The sequence below is a fragment of the Mus caroli genome, unplaced genomic scaffold (assembly GCF_978045245.1).
Source record: "Mus caroli unplaced genomic scaffold, Mus_caroli_1 scaffold_8, whole genome shotgun sequence".
Classification (NCBI taxonomy): Eukaryota; Metazoa; Chordata; class Mammalia; order Rodentia; family Muridae; genus Mus; species Mus caroli.
Genome location: NW_028227263.1, coordinates 60,235,347 through 60,249,975, shown reverse-complemented (window position 1 = coordinate 60,249,975; position 14,629 = coordinate 60,235,347). Strand labels below are relative to the sequence as shown.

General features: G+C 38.0%; 1 protein-coding gene across 1 annotated transcript; it reads left to right on the top strand.

Moving 5' to 3' along the window:
* Positions 1–4,514: 4,514 nt before the first annotated feature.
* LOC110288396 (olfactory receptor 14C36-like) lies at positions 4,515–5,507 on the top strand. The gene has a single exon (XM_021154754.1). The coding sequence runs from the start codon at positions 4,515–4,517 to the stop codon at positions 5,505–5,507; it is 993 nt and encodes a 330-aa protein (XP_021010413.1).
* Positions 5,508–14,629: the final 9,122 nt, after the last annotated feature.

Below are 14,629 nucleotides of genomic sequence, written 5' to 3'. Positions count from 1 at the left end.
TATCTGAGCCTTCCCTGTCCCAGCCCAAAGTCACATCTTTTCCTGAAGCCTACATCTTTGTTCTAGCCTAAAATTAGATTCCTGTCTGAGCATACTTCCTTGACATGACCCAATGTTAGACTCCTGCCCGAAGCCCATTTCCTTGTTCTGACCCAGTATCAAATTATGGCCAAGTGACCTCAAAAGTTTTCCACAACGTTGAGTTACAGCATTTTAATATAGGTTCTGTACTGTCTTGTCACAATAGTGAGAGAAGTCTAAAAGAGGATAATCTCATGAACCTTCCCCAGCTTCTATTGAACACACACTTCAGGTTCAGTAAAATTATTTCTTTGTAGATGTGAGGTCATACAACCTTAAAAGAACTCATGCAATACCACTTTGTGCCTTCTTTCTGCTTATTGTATTGTCTTTTAACTTCAACATTGTTCTTATATTTAAAGTATATGAATAGTAAGAATATTTTAAAACTCTGCATATATATTGACAATTTTTAATAGGTACAAAAGAAATAGCTTGCAAATTTCTAGGGGCTCAGTTACCTGTGACACAATACTATCCTTTACTTCCCTAAACACAAACACACACAAATACACACACACACACACACACACACACAAATGGTGTATAATTTTTTCTGATATTTCTATCATTGACCTTTATATGTGACCAACCTTCTCTTTTATAGCATACTGCAGCCAGAATAAAAAAAAAAAAAAGTATGTTGCTTCCTTATCTAATCCCCAATTACTTTTCTCAAATTGATAATTCAAACAGAAATTTGTTACATGTCACACACATTAATTATGGTTTACATTTAATCTTACTGCTCACTTAACTCTGGTTCTGTTCTCTTGAAAAATATATGTCAAATCTAGTGCAGATAGGCTGAACTATTAAGTGGATTCCATACTAATATATTTGGAAGAATATTTTTCCTCTCTGTAACTTTTTTTTTTTTTTTTTTTTTTTTTTTTTTTTTTTTTTTTTTTTTATATTTTTATTACATAATTTCCTCAATTACATTTCCAATACTATCCCAAAAGTCCCCCATAGCACCCCCCACTTCCCTACCCACCCATTCCCATTCTTTTGGCCCTGGCATTCCCCTATATTGGGGCATATAAAGTTTGCAAGTCCAATGGGCCTCTCTTTCCATTGATGGCCGACTAGGCCATCTTTCGATACATATGCAGCTAGAGACAAGAGCTCCAGGGTTCCGGTTAGTACATCATGTTGTTCCAACAATAGGGTTGCAGATCCCTTTAGCTCCTTGGGTACTTTCTCTAGCTTCTCCATTGGGAGCCCTGTGATACATCCAATAGCTGACTGTGAACATCCACTCCTGTGTTTGCTAGGCCCCGGCATCGTCTCACAAGAGACAGCTATATTTGGGTCCTTTCAGCAAGATCTTGCTAGTGTATGCAATGGTGTCAGCGTTTAGAAGCTGATTATGGGACGGATCCCTGGATACAGCAGTCTCTAAATGGTCCATCCTTTCATCACAGCTACGAACTTTGTCTCTGTAGCTCCTTCCCTGGGTGTTTTGTTCCCAATTCTAAGAAGGTGCACAGTGTCCACACTTTGGTCTTCATTCTTCTTGAGTTTCATGCGTTTATCAAATTGTATCTTATATCTTGGGTATCCTAAGTTTTGGGCTAATATCCACTTATCAATGAATACATATTGTGTGAGTTCTTTTGTGATTGTGTTACTTCACTCAAGATGATGCCCTCCAGGTCCATCCATTTGGCTAGGAATTTCATAAATTCATTCTTTTTAATAGCTGAGTAGTACTCCATTGTGTAAATGTACCATAATTTCTGTATCCATTCCTCTGTTGAGGGACATCTGGGTTCTTTCCAGCTTCTGGCTATTATAAATAGGGCTGCTATGAACATAGTGGAGCATGTGTCCTTTTTACCGGTTGGGACATCTTCTGGATATATGCCCAGGAGAGGTATTGCTGGATCCTCCGGTAGTACTATGTCCAATTTTCTGAGGAACCGCCAGACTGAGATCTCCCATGCTCATGGATTGGCAGGATCAACATTGTAAAAATGGCTATCTTGCCAAAAGCAATCTACAGATTCAATGCAATCCCCATCAAAATTCCAACTCAATTCTTCAACGAATTAGAAAGTGCAATCTGCAAATTCATCTGGAATAACAAAAAACCTAGGATAGCAAAAACTCTTCTCAAGGATAAAAGAACCTCTGGTGGAATCACCATGCCGGACCTAAAGCTCTACTACAGAGCAATTGTGATAAAAACTGCATGGTACTGGTATAGTGACAGACAAATAGACCAATGGAATAGAATTGAAGACCCAGAAATGAACCCACACACCTATGGTCACTTGATCTTTGACAAGGGAGCTAAAAACATCCAGTGGAAGAAAGACAGCATTTTCAACAAATGGTGCTGGCACAACTGGTTGTTAACATGTAGAAGAATGCGAATCGATCCATTCCTATCTCCTTGTACTAAGGTCAAGTCTAAGTGGATCAAGGAACTTCACATAAAACCAGAGACACTGAAACTTATAGAGGAGAAAGTGGGGAAAAGCCTTGAAGATATGGGCACAGGGGAAAAATTCCTGAATAGAACAGTAATGGCTTGTGCTGTAAGATCGAGAATTGACAAGTGGGACCTCATGAAACTACAAAGCTTCTGCAAGGCTAAAGACACCATCAATAAGACAAAAAAACCACCAACAGATTGGGAAAGGATCCTCACCTATCCTAAATCAGATAAGGGACTAATATCCAATATATATAAAGAACTCAAGAAGGTGGACTCCAGAAAGTCAAATAACCCCATTAAAAAATGGGGCTCAGAACTGAACAAAGAATTCTCACCTGAGGAATACCGAATGGCAGAGAAGCACCTGAAAAAATGTTCAACATCCTTAATCATCAGGGAAATGCAAATCAAAACAACCCTGAGATTCCACCTCACACCAGTCAGAATGGCTAAGATCAAAAATTCAGGTGACAGCAGATGCTGGCGAGGATGTGGAGAAAGAGGAACACTCCTCCATTGTTGGTGGGATTGCAAGCTTGTACAACCACTCCTCTCTGTAACTTGATATAACAGTTTAAAGCCATCTTTGAATTTAAATAGATTTTGCAAATAAAAATTATAAGTAGGTAATGTTCACTAAAGTCACTAAATAATATTTTCTTTAACTTTAAGCTCATTTCATGAGCTTAAAATTTTGAAACTTTCAAAATAAGACATTTAATATATTTGACTTAAGAAAGAATAAAAACTCACTGTGGCTACCTCACCACTTACCATTACTTTGATACTTGTTTCTTGACTATTTCTTAGCTGCTTCAACTCTTCTTAGGCTATTTTGTTTCAAATTAATGTTTTTCTATTTAGGTATTATCTTTAGTAGTTTCCATGAGGATTTGAGAAAACTTGTTAGATTATCTTACTAAATGCTGATAATACTTACATTAAATTTCACAACTCACAATTCTGCATATTAATGCCCCTATATTGATGATAAATTTTAAAACTGACATGTGTATGTTGGGCATTATTCAGGGAATATGAGAGTATGTAATTACTATTGGGAGAATATGGTCTGACATTTGATAGTTGAGCTTAGATACCAACTACTAAGAACTGAAAGGTGCCATGCATTGCAGTATATTGAGTTTTAGGTATAAAATGTTTTTTTTTTTTTTTTGTTCAAGATCCCAGTTACTCAAAATATATTCCAGTGTACCGTTTATAAATCAAAAAGTTGGTTTTAAGGATTTGAGATTAAGATATCTAAGGTATTGGTGATTTTCAGAAAAAAGTTGTTGCTTCTCCATGAAAAGGAAATGGTGCCACCATTTTAATGTTAGGTTAAACTGTGTCTGACTTTCCAGGAAAATTACCTCTTAAGAAGGTTTTAGGTGTTCTAAAAATTTACTAAGATTTTTTTCAATGCCACATTCTTCCATGTTCATCATTCTCTCTTTCCCAACCATTCCCATTATGACCATGTCTCTCACTGTCACTCTATTTTTATCCTCATAACTCATTACATATATACATATGTATGTATATATGAAAAAAATCATAGAACATGACTGTATATCATACACAAATAAATATTTATTATAAATGTATAACCATAGTTTTAAAAATACTTTCCACAAGTTAAATTTCTTTGGGTTTTCCTAATTGATACATATAATTTATCTGGAGAAAGAAAACACCACATATTAATCAACTTAATAGTTCCTATAATAATAAGCTTATGATACAGTTATGATTATGTAAACTAATTATCTGTGCTTATCACCATACCATACAATTAGACAAACAGGCACAGCTATGTGTATTACAAGCTAAGCAAGTTTAAAAGGAATATGCTTGACAAGGAAACATGTTTTATATTTTATACATAAAGCCACATTTTAGAAAACAGAGTTTTAAGACAAATGCTAGTAAACTATTAATTATTTTAAGTTATTCTTATTTTTCAGAAAACATGTACTTTCAGACAATGGCCAACACTTCCCTAGTGACTGAGTTCTTCCTGGAAGTTTTTGCTGAGACTTGGGAGTTCAGGGTACTACTCAGTGTGCTGTTTCTGCTGGTGTATCTGTGTAGCCTGTTAGGGAATCTTACCATCATCATTGTTACTACAGTTGACCAGACCCTGAAAACACCCATGTACTTCTTCCTCAGGAATCTGTCCATCTTAGATATTTGCTACCTTTCCATCACTGTCCCCAATGCCTGTATTAACTCTCTCACTGACCACAGGAATATTTCTGTGGCTGGGTGTGCAGCACAGAACTTTTCATTCTTATTTTGTGCACTTGTAGAGATTCTTTTTCTCGCCATCATTGCCCAGGACCGTTATGTGGCCATTTGCAAACCTCTCCTCTACCCTGTGATCATGAACCACCAATTCTGTGTTCAGATGACACTGGCTTCCCTACTTAGCTCACTTGTCATTGCAAGTGTGCACACTTTCAAAACTTTCCAGCTATCCTTCTGCAACTCTAATGTGGTCCCTCAGTTCTTCTGTGATCTTCCCGCTTTGCTGAGACTTTCTTGTTCTGACACCTTCAACAACAACCTCTTAATACTTCTGACTGACATTGGAGTCAGTGGTAGTTGCTTTGTCTTTATTGCTATATCTTATATTCGCATATTATCAACTGTATTGAAGATTCCCATCAAAAGAGAGAGAGGGAAAGCCTTTTCTACCTGTGTCCCTCACATTATTGTGGTGTCTGTCTTTGTTAGTTCTGCTGCCTATGTGTATCTACGACCTCCAGTAATAACCTTTGAAGTAGTTCAGGAAATGATTGTTTCTGTATTTTATACCATGGTTCCACCATTCTTAAACCCTATCATCTATAGTCTCAGAAACAAACAGATAAAGGAGGCTGTGAGGAAAGTTATGTCACAAGTTTTTCCAATATTTGAATATAAAAGGAACATCGATTTTTGGTGGTACTTTAGACAAAAAGAACTGATAAAATAACAGAAAATTATATACTAATACACAAACACACATAAGTGTACACACACAAACACATATATCACAACATTTTATTCCCTTTATTGAATAGAATTTTTCACATATTTCCTGATCATAGTTGCCCCTCTCTCTACTTCTCCTTGTTCTCCTTCATTTGTCCCTTCATTCTGATCCATCCCATTTTTGTCCCTCATTCTAAAACAAACAGACTTCTAATGGTTAATAAAATGAAATCAAATGGATTAAACAGATATAACAAAAACTAGCACATCAGAATAGCATAAAACAAACAAATTAAAACGACCCCAGGAAAAGGCAAAACACACACACACACACACACACACACACACACACACACACCAAAATCAATAACAACAATAAAAATAAGATTCATATGCTGTGGGAGTTAGAAGAAAATGGAGCCTCTAGCCTTCATTAGGGCACTATTCATTTTTGGAGTATGAGTGCTTTACTGGAGGAGTTGCAAGCTATCATATGGGCTTTGAGGTATAAGGTCAACACTGGGCATTTTGTCAAGGTCACTTTCTGCTGCCTGTGGATCCAGTTGTACTACCCTCACCTACCTCTCAAGAGCCATGTCTGTCTATGTGACATCATGCTTCTCACCATAAGGATAATGGACTTATGCTCTGAATTGTAATCCAGCCAATTAAATTGTTATAGTGTCTCTTCAAAGCAATAAAACCATAGATAAGCATTGATATTTTTTGTCATTTTTTGTTTTTACTTTATTTATTTCAATCCCAAGTTGATTTTTTTATTTCATTTTTATTTTTTCCATCTACTCATTTTGTGTGTGATTTGTTTTTCTATTGTTTCTAGAGCTTTCTGGGATACTGTTAATACTTAACAATAGTAAGAGATCTCCAGTTTTGTTTTGTTTTGTTTTTATATGTACTTAGTAATATGCCCCTGCCTCCTAGAGATGCCTTAAATGAGGAGGATAATAAAATAAAATCAAAACAAGCAAACAAAAAACTCTTAGAGTCTATGTTGGCCAACTTCTCCTGAACCTGGGAACTTCTTTGGAGTGTGGTTGATATATTCTGTGATATTCTATTGCAGTGTGTTCCTTTCCCTTTCTCAGGAGGTATCAATAGCACATAGCTCCTTGGTTAGAGTTGGGACGTTTTTTTTTTGTTTGTTTGTTTGTTTGTTTTTGTTTTTTGTTTTTCCAGACAGGGTTTCTCTGTGTAGCCCTGGCTGTCTGGCAATTCACTTTGTAGACCAGGCTGGCCTCCAACTCAGAAATCCGCCTGCCTCTGATTCTCGAAAGTGCTGGGATTAAAGGCTTGTGGCACCACGCCCTGCGAGTTGGGACTTTTTAATCTTTTATTATTTATTTATTTATTTATTTATTTATTTATTTATTTATTTATTTTTGTTTGTTTGTTTTTTAATATTTTTATTAGGTATTTTCCTCATTTATATTTCCAATGCTATCACAAAAGTCCCCCATACCCATCCCCCCCTACTCCCCTACCCACCCTCTCCCATTTTTTGACCTTGGCGTTCCTCTGTACTGGGGCATATAAAGTTTCCAAGTCCAATGGGCCTCTCTTTCTAGGGATGGCCGACTAGGCCATCTTTTGATGCATATGCAGCTAGAGTCAAGAGCTCCGGGGTACTGGTTAGTTCATAATGTTGTTCCACCTATAGGGTTGCAGATCCCTTTAGCTCCTTGAGTACTTTCTCTAGCTCCTCCGTTGGGGGCCCTGTGATTCATCCAATAGCTGACTGTGAGCATCCACTTCTGTGTTTGCTAGGCCCTGGCATAACCTCACAAGAGACATCTATATCTGGGTCCTTTCAGCAAAATCTTGCTAGTGTATGCAATGGTGTCAGGGTTTGGAAGCTGATTATGGGATGGATCCCCAGATATGGTAGTCTCTAGATGGTCCATCCTTTCGTCACAGCTCCAAACTTTGTCTCTGTAATTCCTTCCATGGATGTTTTGTTTCCAATTCTAAGAAGGGGCAAAGTGTCCACAGTTTGGTCTTCATTCTTCTTGAGTTTCATGCGTTTAGCAAATTGTTTCTTATATCTTGACTATCCTAAGTTTCTGGGCTAATATCCACTTATCAGTGAGTACATATTGTGTGAGTTCCTTTGTGATTGGATTACGTCACACAGGATGATGCCCTCCCGGTACATCCATTTGCTTAGGAATTTCATAAATTCATTCTCTTTAATAGCTGAGTAGTACTCCATTGTGTAAATGTACCACATTTTCTGTATTCGTTCCTCTGTTGAAGGGCATCTTGGTTCTTTCCAGCTTCTGGCTATTATAAATAAGGCTGCTATGAACATAGTGGAGCATGTGTTCTTCTTACCGGTTGGGACATCTTCTGGATATATGCCCAGGAGAGGTATTGCTGGATCCTCCGGTAGTACTATGCCCAATTTTCTGAGGAACCGCCAGACTGTTTTCCAGAGTGGTTGTACAAGCTTGCAATCCCACCAGCAATGGAGTAGTGTTCCTCTTTCTCCACATCCTCGCCAGCATCTGCTGTCACCTGAATTTTTTATCTTATCCATTCTGACTGGTGTGAGGTGGAATCTCAGGGTTGTTTTGATTTGCATTTCCCTGATGATTAAGGATGTTGAACATTTTTTCAGGTGCTTCTCTGCCATTCGGTATTCCTCAGGTGAGAATTCTTTGTTCAGCTCTTTGCCCCATTTTTTAATGGGGTTATTTGATTTTCTGGAGTCCACCTTCTTGAGTTCTTTATATATATTGGATATTAGTCTCCTATCCGATTTGGGATAGGTAAAGATCCTTTCCCAATATGTTGGTGGTCTTTTTGTCTTATTGATGGTGTCTTTTGCCTTGCAGAAGCTTTGCAACTTTATGGGGTCCCATTTATTGATTCTCAATCTTACAGCATAAGCCATTGTTTTTTTCTTCAGGAATTTTTCCTCTGTACCCATATCTTCGAGGCTTTTCCCTACTTTCTCCTCTATAAGTTTCAGTGTCTCTGGTTTTCTGTGGAGTTCCATAATCCACTTAGATTTGACCTTAGTACAAGGAGATAGGAATGGATCAATTTGCATTCTTCTACATGATAACTGCCAGTTGTGCCAGCACCATTTGTTGAAAATGCTGTCTTTTTTCCACTGGATGGTTTTAGCTCCCTTGTCAAAGATTAAGTGACCATAGGTGCGTGTGTTCATTTCTGGGTCTTCAATTCTGTCCCATTGGTCTATTTGTCTGTTGCTATACCAGTACCATGCATTTTTTATCACAATTGCTCTGTAGTACAGCTTTAGGTCCGGCATGGTGATTCCACCAGAGGTTCTTTTATCGTTGAGAAGACTTTTTGCTATCCTAGGTTTTTTGTTATTCCAGATGAATCTGCTGATTGCCCTTTCTAATTCGTTGAAGAATTGAGTTGGAATTTTGAGGGGGATTGCATTGAATCTGTAGATTGCTTTTGACAAGATAGCCATTTTTACTATATTGATCCTGCCAATCCATGAGCATGGAAGATCTTTCCATCTTCTGAGATCTTCTTTAATTTCTTTCTTCAGAAACCTGAAGTTCTTATCACACAGATCTTTCACTTCCTTATTTAGAGTCACACCAAGTTATTTTATATTATTTGTGACTATTGAGGAGGGTGTTGTTTCCCTAATTTCTTTCTCAGCCAGTTTATCCTTTGTGTACATAAAGGCCATTGACTTGTTTGAGTTATTTTGTTTTTAATTTTTTATTAGGTATTTTCCTTGTTTACATTTCCAATGCTATCCCAAAAGTCCCCCATAACCATGCCCCCACTCCCCTACCCAACAACTCCTCCTTTTTGGCCCTGGAGTTCCCCTGTACTGGGGCATATAAAGCTTGCAAGTCCAATGGGCCTCTCTTTCCAGTGATGGCTGTCCAGGCCATCTTTTGATACATATGCAGCTAGAGACAAGAGCTCCGGGGTACTGGTTAGTTCATATAATTGTTCCACCTATAGGGTTGCAGTTCCCCTTACCTCCTTGGGTATTTTCTCTAGCTCCTCCATGGGGGGCCCTGTGATTCAGCCAATAGCTGACTATGAGCATCCACTTCTGTGTTTTCTAGGCCCTGGCATAGTCTCACAAGAGACATCTTGTGATGGGATGGATTCCTGGATATGGCAATCACTACATGGTCCATCCTTTCATTACAGCTCCAAACTTTGTCTCTGTAATTCCTTCCATGGGTGTTTTGTTCCCAATTCTAAGAAGGGGAAAAGCGTCCACAGTTTGGTCTTCATTCTTCTTGAGTTTCATGCGTTTAGCAAATTGTATCTAATATCTTGGGTATCCTAAGTTTCTGGGCTAATATCCACTTATCAGTGAGTACATATTGTGTGAGTTCCTTTTGATTGTGTTACCTCACTCAGGATGATGCCCTCCAGGTCCATCCATTTGGCTAGGAATTTCATAAATTCATTCTTTTTAATAGCTGAGTAGTGCTCCATTGTGTAAATGTATCACATTTTCTGTATCCATTCCTCTGTTGAGGGGCATCGGGTTCTTGCCAGCTTCTGGCTATTGTAAATAAGGCTGCTATGAACATATTGGAGCATGTGTCCTTCTTACCGGTTGCGACATTTTCGGGATATATGCCCAGGAGAGGTATTGTGGGATCCTCCTGTAGTACTATATCCAATTTTCTGAGGAACCTCCAGACTGATTTCCAGAGTTTTTGTACAACCTTGCAATCCCACCAACAATGGAGGAGTGTTCCTCTTTCTCCACATCCTCCACGCCAGCATCTGCTGTCACCTGAATTTTTGATCTTATCCATTCTTACTGGTGTAAGGTAGAATCTCAGGGTTGTTTTGATTTGCATTTCCCTGATGATTAAGGATGTTGTCTTAGTCAGGATTTCTATTCCTGCACAAACATCATGACCAGAAGCAAATTGGGGAGGAAAGGGTTTATTAGGCATACACTTCCATAATTCTGTTCATCACCAAAGGAAGTCAGGACTGGAACTCAAGCAGGTCAGAAAGCAGGAGCTGATGCAGAGGCCATGAGGGGATGTTCTTTACTGGCTTGTATCCACTGGCTTGCTCAGCCTGCTCTCTTATAGAATCCAACACTACCAGCGCAGAGATGGTCCCACCCACACGAGGCCTTTCACCTTGATCACTAATTGAGATAATGCCTTACAGTTGGATCTCATGGAGGCATTTCTTCAACTGAAGGTTCTTTCTCTGTGATAACTCCAGCTGTGTCAAGTTGACACAAAACTAACCAGTACAGATGTTGAACATTTTTTTCAGGTGATTCTCTGCCATTCGGTATTCCTCAGGTGAGAATTCTTTTGCCTTGAAGAATCTTTGCAATTTTATGAGGTCCCATTTATCAATTCTTGATCTTAAAGCACAAGCCATTGCTGTTCTATTCAGGAATTTTTTCCCCTGTACCCATATCTTCGAGGCTTTTCCCTATTTCTCCTCAATAAGTTTCAGTGTCTCTGGTTTTATGTGGAGTTCCTTAATCCACTTAGATTTGACCTTAGTATAAGGAGATAGAAATGGATCAATTCGCATTCTTCTACATGATAACCACAAGTTGTGCAAGCACCATTTGTTGAAAATGCTGTCATTTTTCCACTGGATGGTTTTAGCTCCCTTGTCAAAGATCGAGTGACCATAGGTGTGTGAGTTCATCTCTGGGTTTTCAAGTCTGTTCCATTGGTCTACTTGTCTGTCACTATACCAGTACCATCAGTTTTTATCACAATTGCTCTGTATTACAGCTTTAGGGCAGGCATGGTGATTCCACCAGAGGTTCTTTTATCCTTGAGAAGAGTTTTTGCTATCTAGGTTTTTTGCTTTAAAGATGAATTTGCAGATTGCTCTTTCTAGTTCGTTGAAGAATTGAGTTGGAATTTTGAAGGGATTCCATTGAATCTGTAGATTGCTTTTGGCAAGATAGCAATTTTTACAATTTTGATCATGCCAATCCATGAGCATGGGAGATCTTTCCATCTTCTGAGATTTTTAATTTCTTTCTTCAGAGACTTGAAATTCTTATCTTACAGATCTTTCACTTCCTTAGTTAGAGTCATGCCAAAATATTTTATATTATTTGTTACTATTGAGAAGGGTGTTGTTTCCCTAATTCCTTTTCAGCCTGTTTATCCTTTGTGTACAGAAAGGTCATTGACTTGTTTGAGTTAATTTTATATCCAGATACTTCATTGAGGCTGTTTATCAGGCTTAGGAGTTCTCTGGTGGAATTTTTAGGGTCACTTATATATACTATCATATCATCTGCAAAAAGTGATATTTTGATTTCTTCCTTTCCAATTTGTATCCCCTTGATCTCCTTTTGTTGTCTAATTTCTCTAGCTAGGACTTCAAGTACAATGTTGAATAGGTAGGGGGAGAGTGGACAGCCTTGTCTAGTCCCTGTTTTTAGTGGGATTGCTTCCAGCTTCTCACCATTTACTCTGATGTAGGCTACTGGTTTGCTGTAGATTGCTTTTATCATGGTTAGGTATCGGCCTTGAATTCCTGATCTTTCCAAGACTTTTATCATGAATGGGTGTTGGATATTGTCAAATGCTTTCTCCCCATCTAAGGAGATGAACATGTGGTTTTGTCTTTGAGTTTGTTTATATATTTGATTACCTTGATGGATTACCCTTTATTGAACCATCCCTGTATTCCTGGGATGAAACCTACTTGGTCAGGTTTGATGATTGTTTTGAAGTGTTCTTGGATTCGGTTAGCAAGAACTTTACTGAGGATTTTTGCATCAATATTCATAAGGGATATTGGTCTGAAGTTTTCTATCTTTGTTGGGTCTTTTTGTGGTTTAAGTATCAGAGTAATTGTGGCTTCATAGAATGGGTTGGGTAGAGCACCTTCTTTTCTATTTTGTGGAATAGTTTGTGAAGAACTGGGATTAGATCTTCTTTGAAGGTCTGATTGAACTCTAAACTAAACCCATCTGGTCCTGGGCATTTTTTTGGTTGGGAGACTATTAATGACTGCCTCTATTTCTTTAGGGGATATAGGACTGTTTAGATCATTTACCTGATCTTGACTTAAATTTGGTACCTTGTATCTGTCTCTTGACTCTAATGAATGAGCAACTATGAGTCATCATCAGAGAAGAGGTTAACAAGCTTGATGGCCATGAGTTTCTAAAACCACACTATTTGGTAGTCTAGGTGTAGGATCTGGTACTGGTTCATGCCAGCATTAGACGGGCATTATACTGGCAACATAAATTTTTTTGTTTCCCATGACCCAGTTTTGTGGATAGATACATTATAGAGCATTTTCATGGCCTTAAAATTTGAGTCATAACTCCTTTTGTAATGCTGTTTGTTTTATGGAAACTAGGTGAGATGGTTTTAGAATATCTGAAAGTACTAGAACAGTACCCAAAGTCAGAAATGTTTTTAAAGCTTCAAATATGCTTTGTTTATTCCCAATCCAGATTATGAGATACATGTATCTTTTGACCAAATGTATAGAGAACGGCTTTGCTATTCCTGCAAAACTTGGTATTCAAAGGCAGGAATAATTAATCATTTCTCAGTCCTTTGCATTGCTATCTGATGGACAGCAGAAATCCTACTCGAAGAGAGGCTCTTTTTTCTTCCCCTCCTGTAGTAGCCAAAATATATATCCTCTGATATATAAATTTAGACTTAGTTGACATGAGGTTGCCAATACTCAGTAACTCTTTCAATATTCCTTTAATGACCCTTTTATAAAAATCTATTTTAGTTTTGGAGATTAGGAGGAGTTCATTTATGTTTTATAATAGTATACGGTTCTGGAAGATCTATGAAGTAAGGTCAGCAGGTCAGACTTTAGTGTCTCATCAAACAGAGTTGGAGGATTTTTAAATTTTTTGGGCAACGTGATCCAGGTAATTTGTGGTCAGAGCACTCTTTGCAGGCAAGCTTTCCTCTTACATGGAAGGTGCACACATATCTGGCGTTTGGACCTTCCTCCTGGCCAAAGATGAAGCCCCAAAACAGGACCTTTCCAAGAAACTGAGTTGCTTTGGCCTGTCACAGAAGCTGTTACTTTCTGTAGTCCACACTCTCACCTCTGTGCTGACTTCTTTCAGTGGAGTCTTCCTCTGATCCTGAGGCAAAGTCCTCCCGGGCTGGGCAAAATCCTGTCCTATGGCCGGGAAGGTGGCCGGATATTTGGAGCCCGAAAAGGGCGCTGCCTCAGAATCTCTGTGGCTCCTGCCTGTCCCAGAAGCTGCTAGCTTCTGTAGTGCACACTCTCACCTGTGTAGACTACTTTCTGCGCAGTCCCTGAACCAAAATGGCGCCCCTCTTCTTCCGGACTTTTAATCTATTTCCCCTTTTCTGTTCTGGGATTTCTTTGCCTTGAACCTGTGCAGGTCCTTTGCATGCTAACAAAATTTGACATTTTTGTCTTATTCATTTTTTTGTTTGTTTTAATTCTTGGTTTTAAAGCTCATTTTATTTAGTGAGAAAGATCATGCATGAAGTTGGATAGGTGAGAAGTTGTGGGCGATCTGATTTCTTTTTACTGATAGAGATGATACTAATTCAAAATATTAATACTTTCTTTTGTCTCTCCTTGTTCAACTCACTGTGAGTTCTTTCTTTTTTCAATTCTGAATAAATGCTACATTTACTCAATTAAGTGTGGTGTCACAAAGAAATCTTATGAACTATAGTATAACTCAAAAACAAATAGAAAAATTGAGCACTGCAAAATACAAAAGTATGATGTTAATGGATATATATCCATATATATAGATAGGTAGAATGATAGATAGATGACAGAGATGTTTTAAGACATGTAATGAATACAGTCAGATGTGTGGTATTTTGACGAGAAAAGAAATGATAGAAAAAATTTCAGACAATGATTATATTTGACAGAAAAAACACAATTCTTCAGAAGTGCATAGGTTCCTTTTCTGATACAATTCTAAGATAACAAATGTTAATAAATTATTAGTTGATCGATCATGTATATTTTGCACATGTTTCATAAAAAATCTAATTTTTCTTAAGAATAAATACTTACGCTTAGTAATGCAGAGTGGTGAGGTTTATTAGAAGGGTGAATAGGTCATAACTCACCAGATAGTGTACCAGAAGTGATCCAAGC

Coding starts and splice junctions, on each gene's coding strand:
- LOC110288396 (XM_021154754.1), top strand. CDS start 4,515: ATGGCCAACACTTCCCTAGTGACTGAGTTCTTCCTGGAAGTTTTTGCT.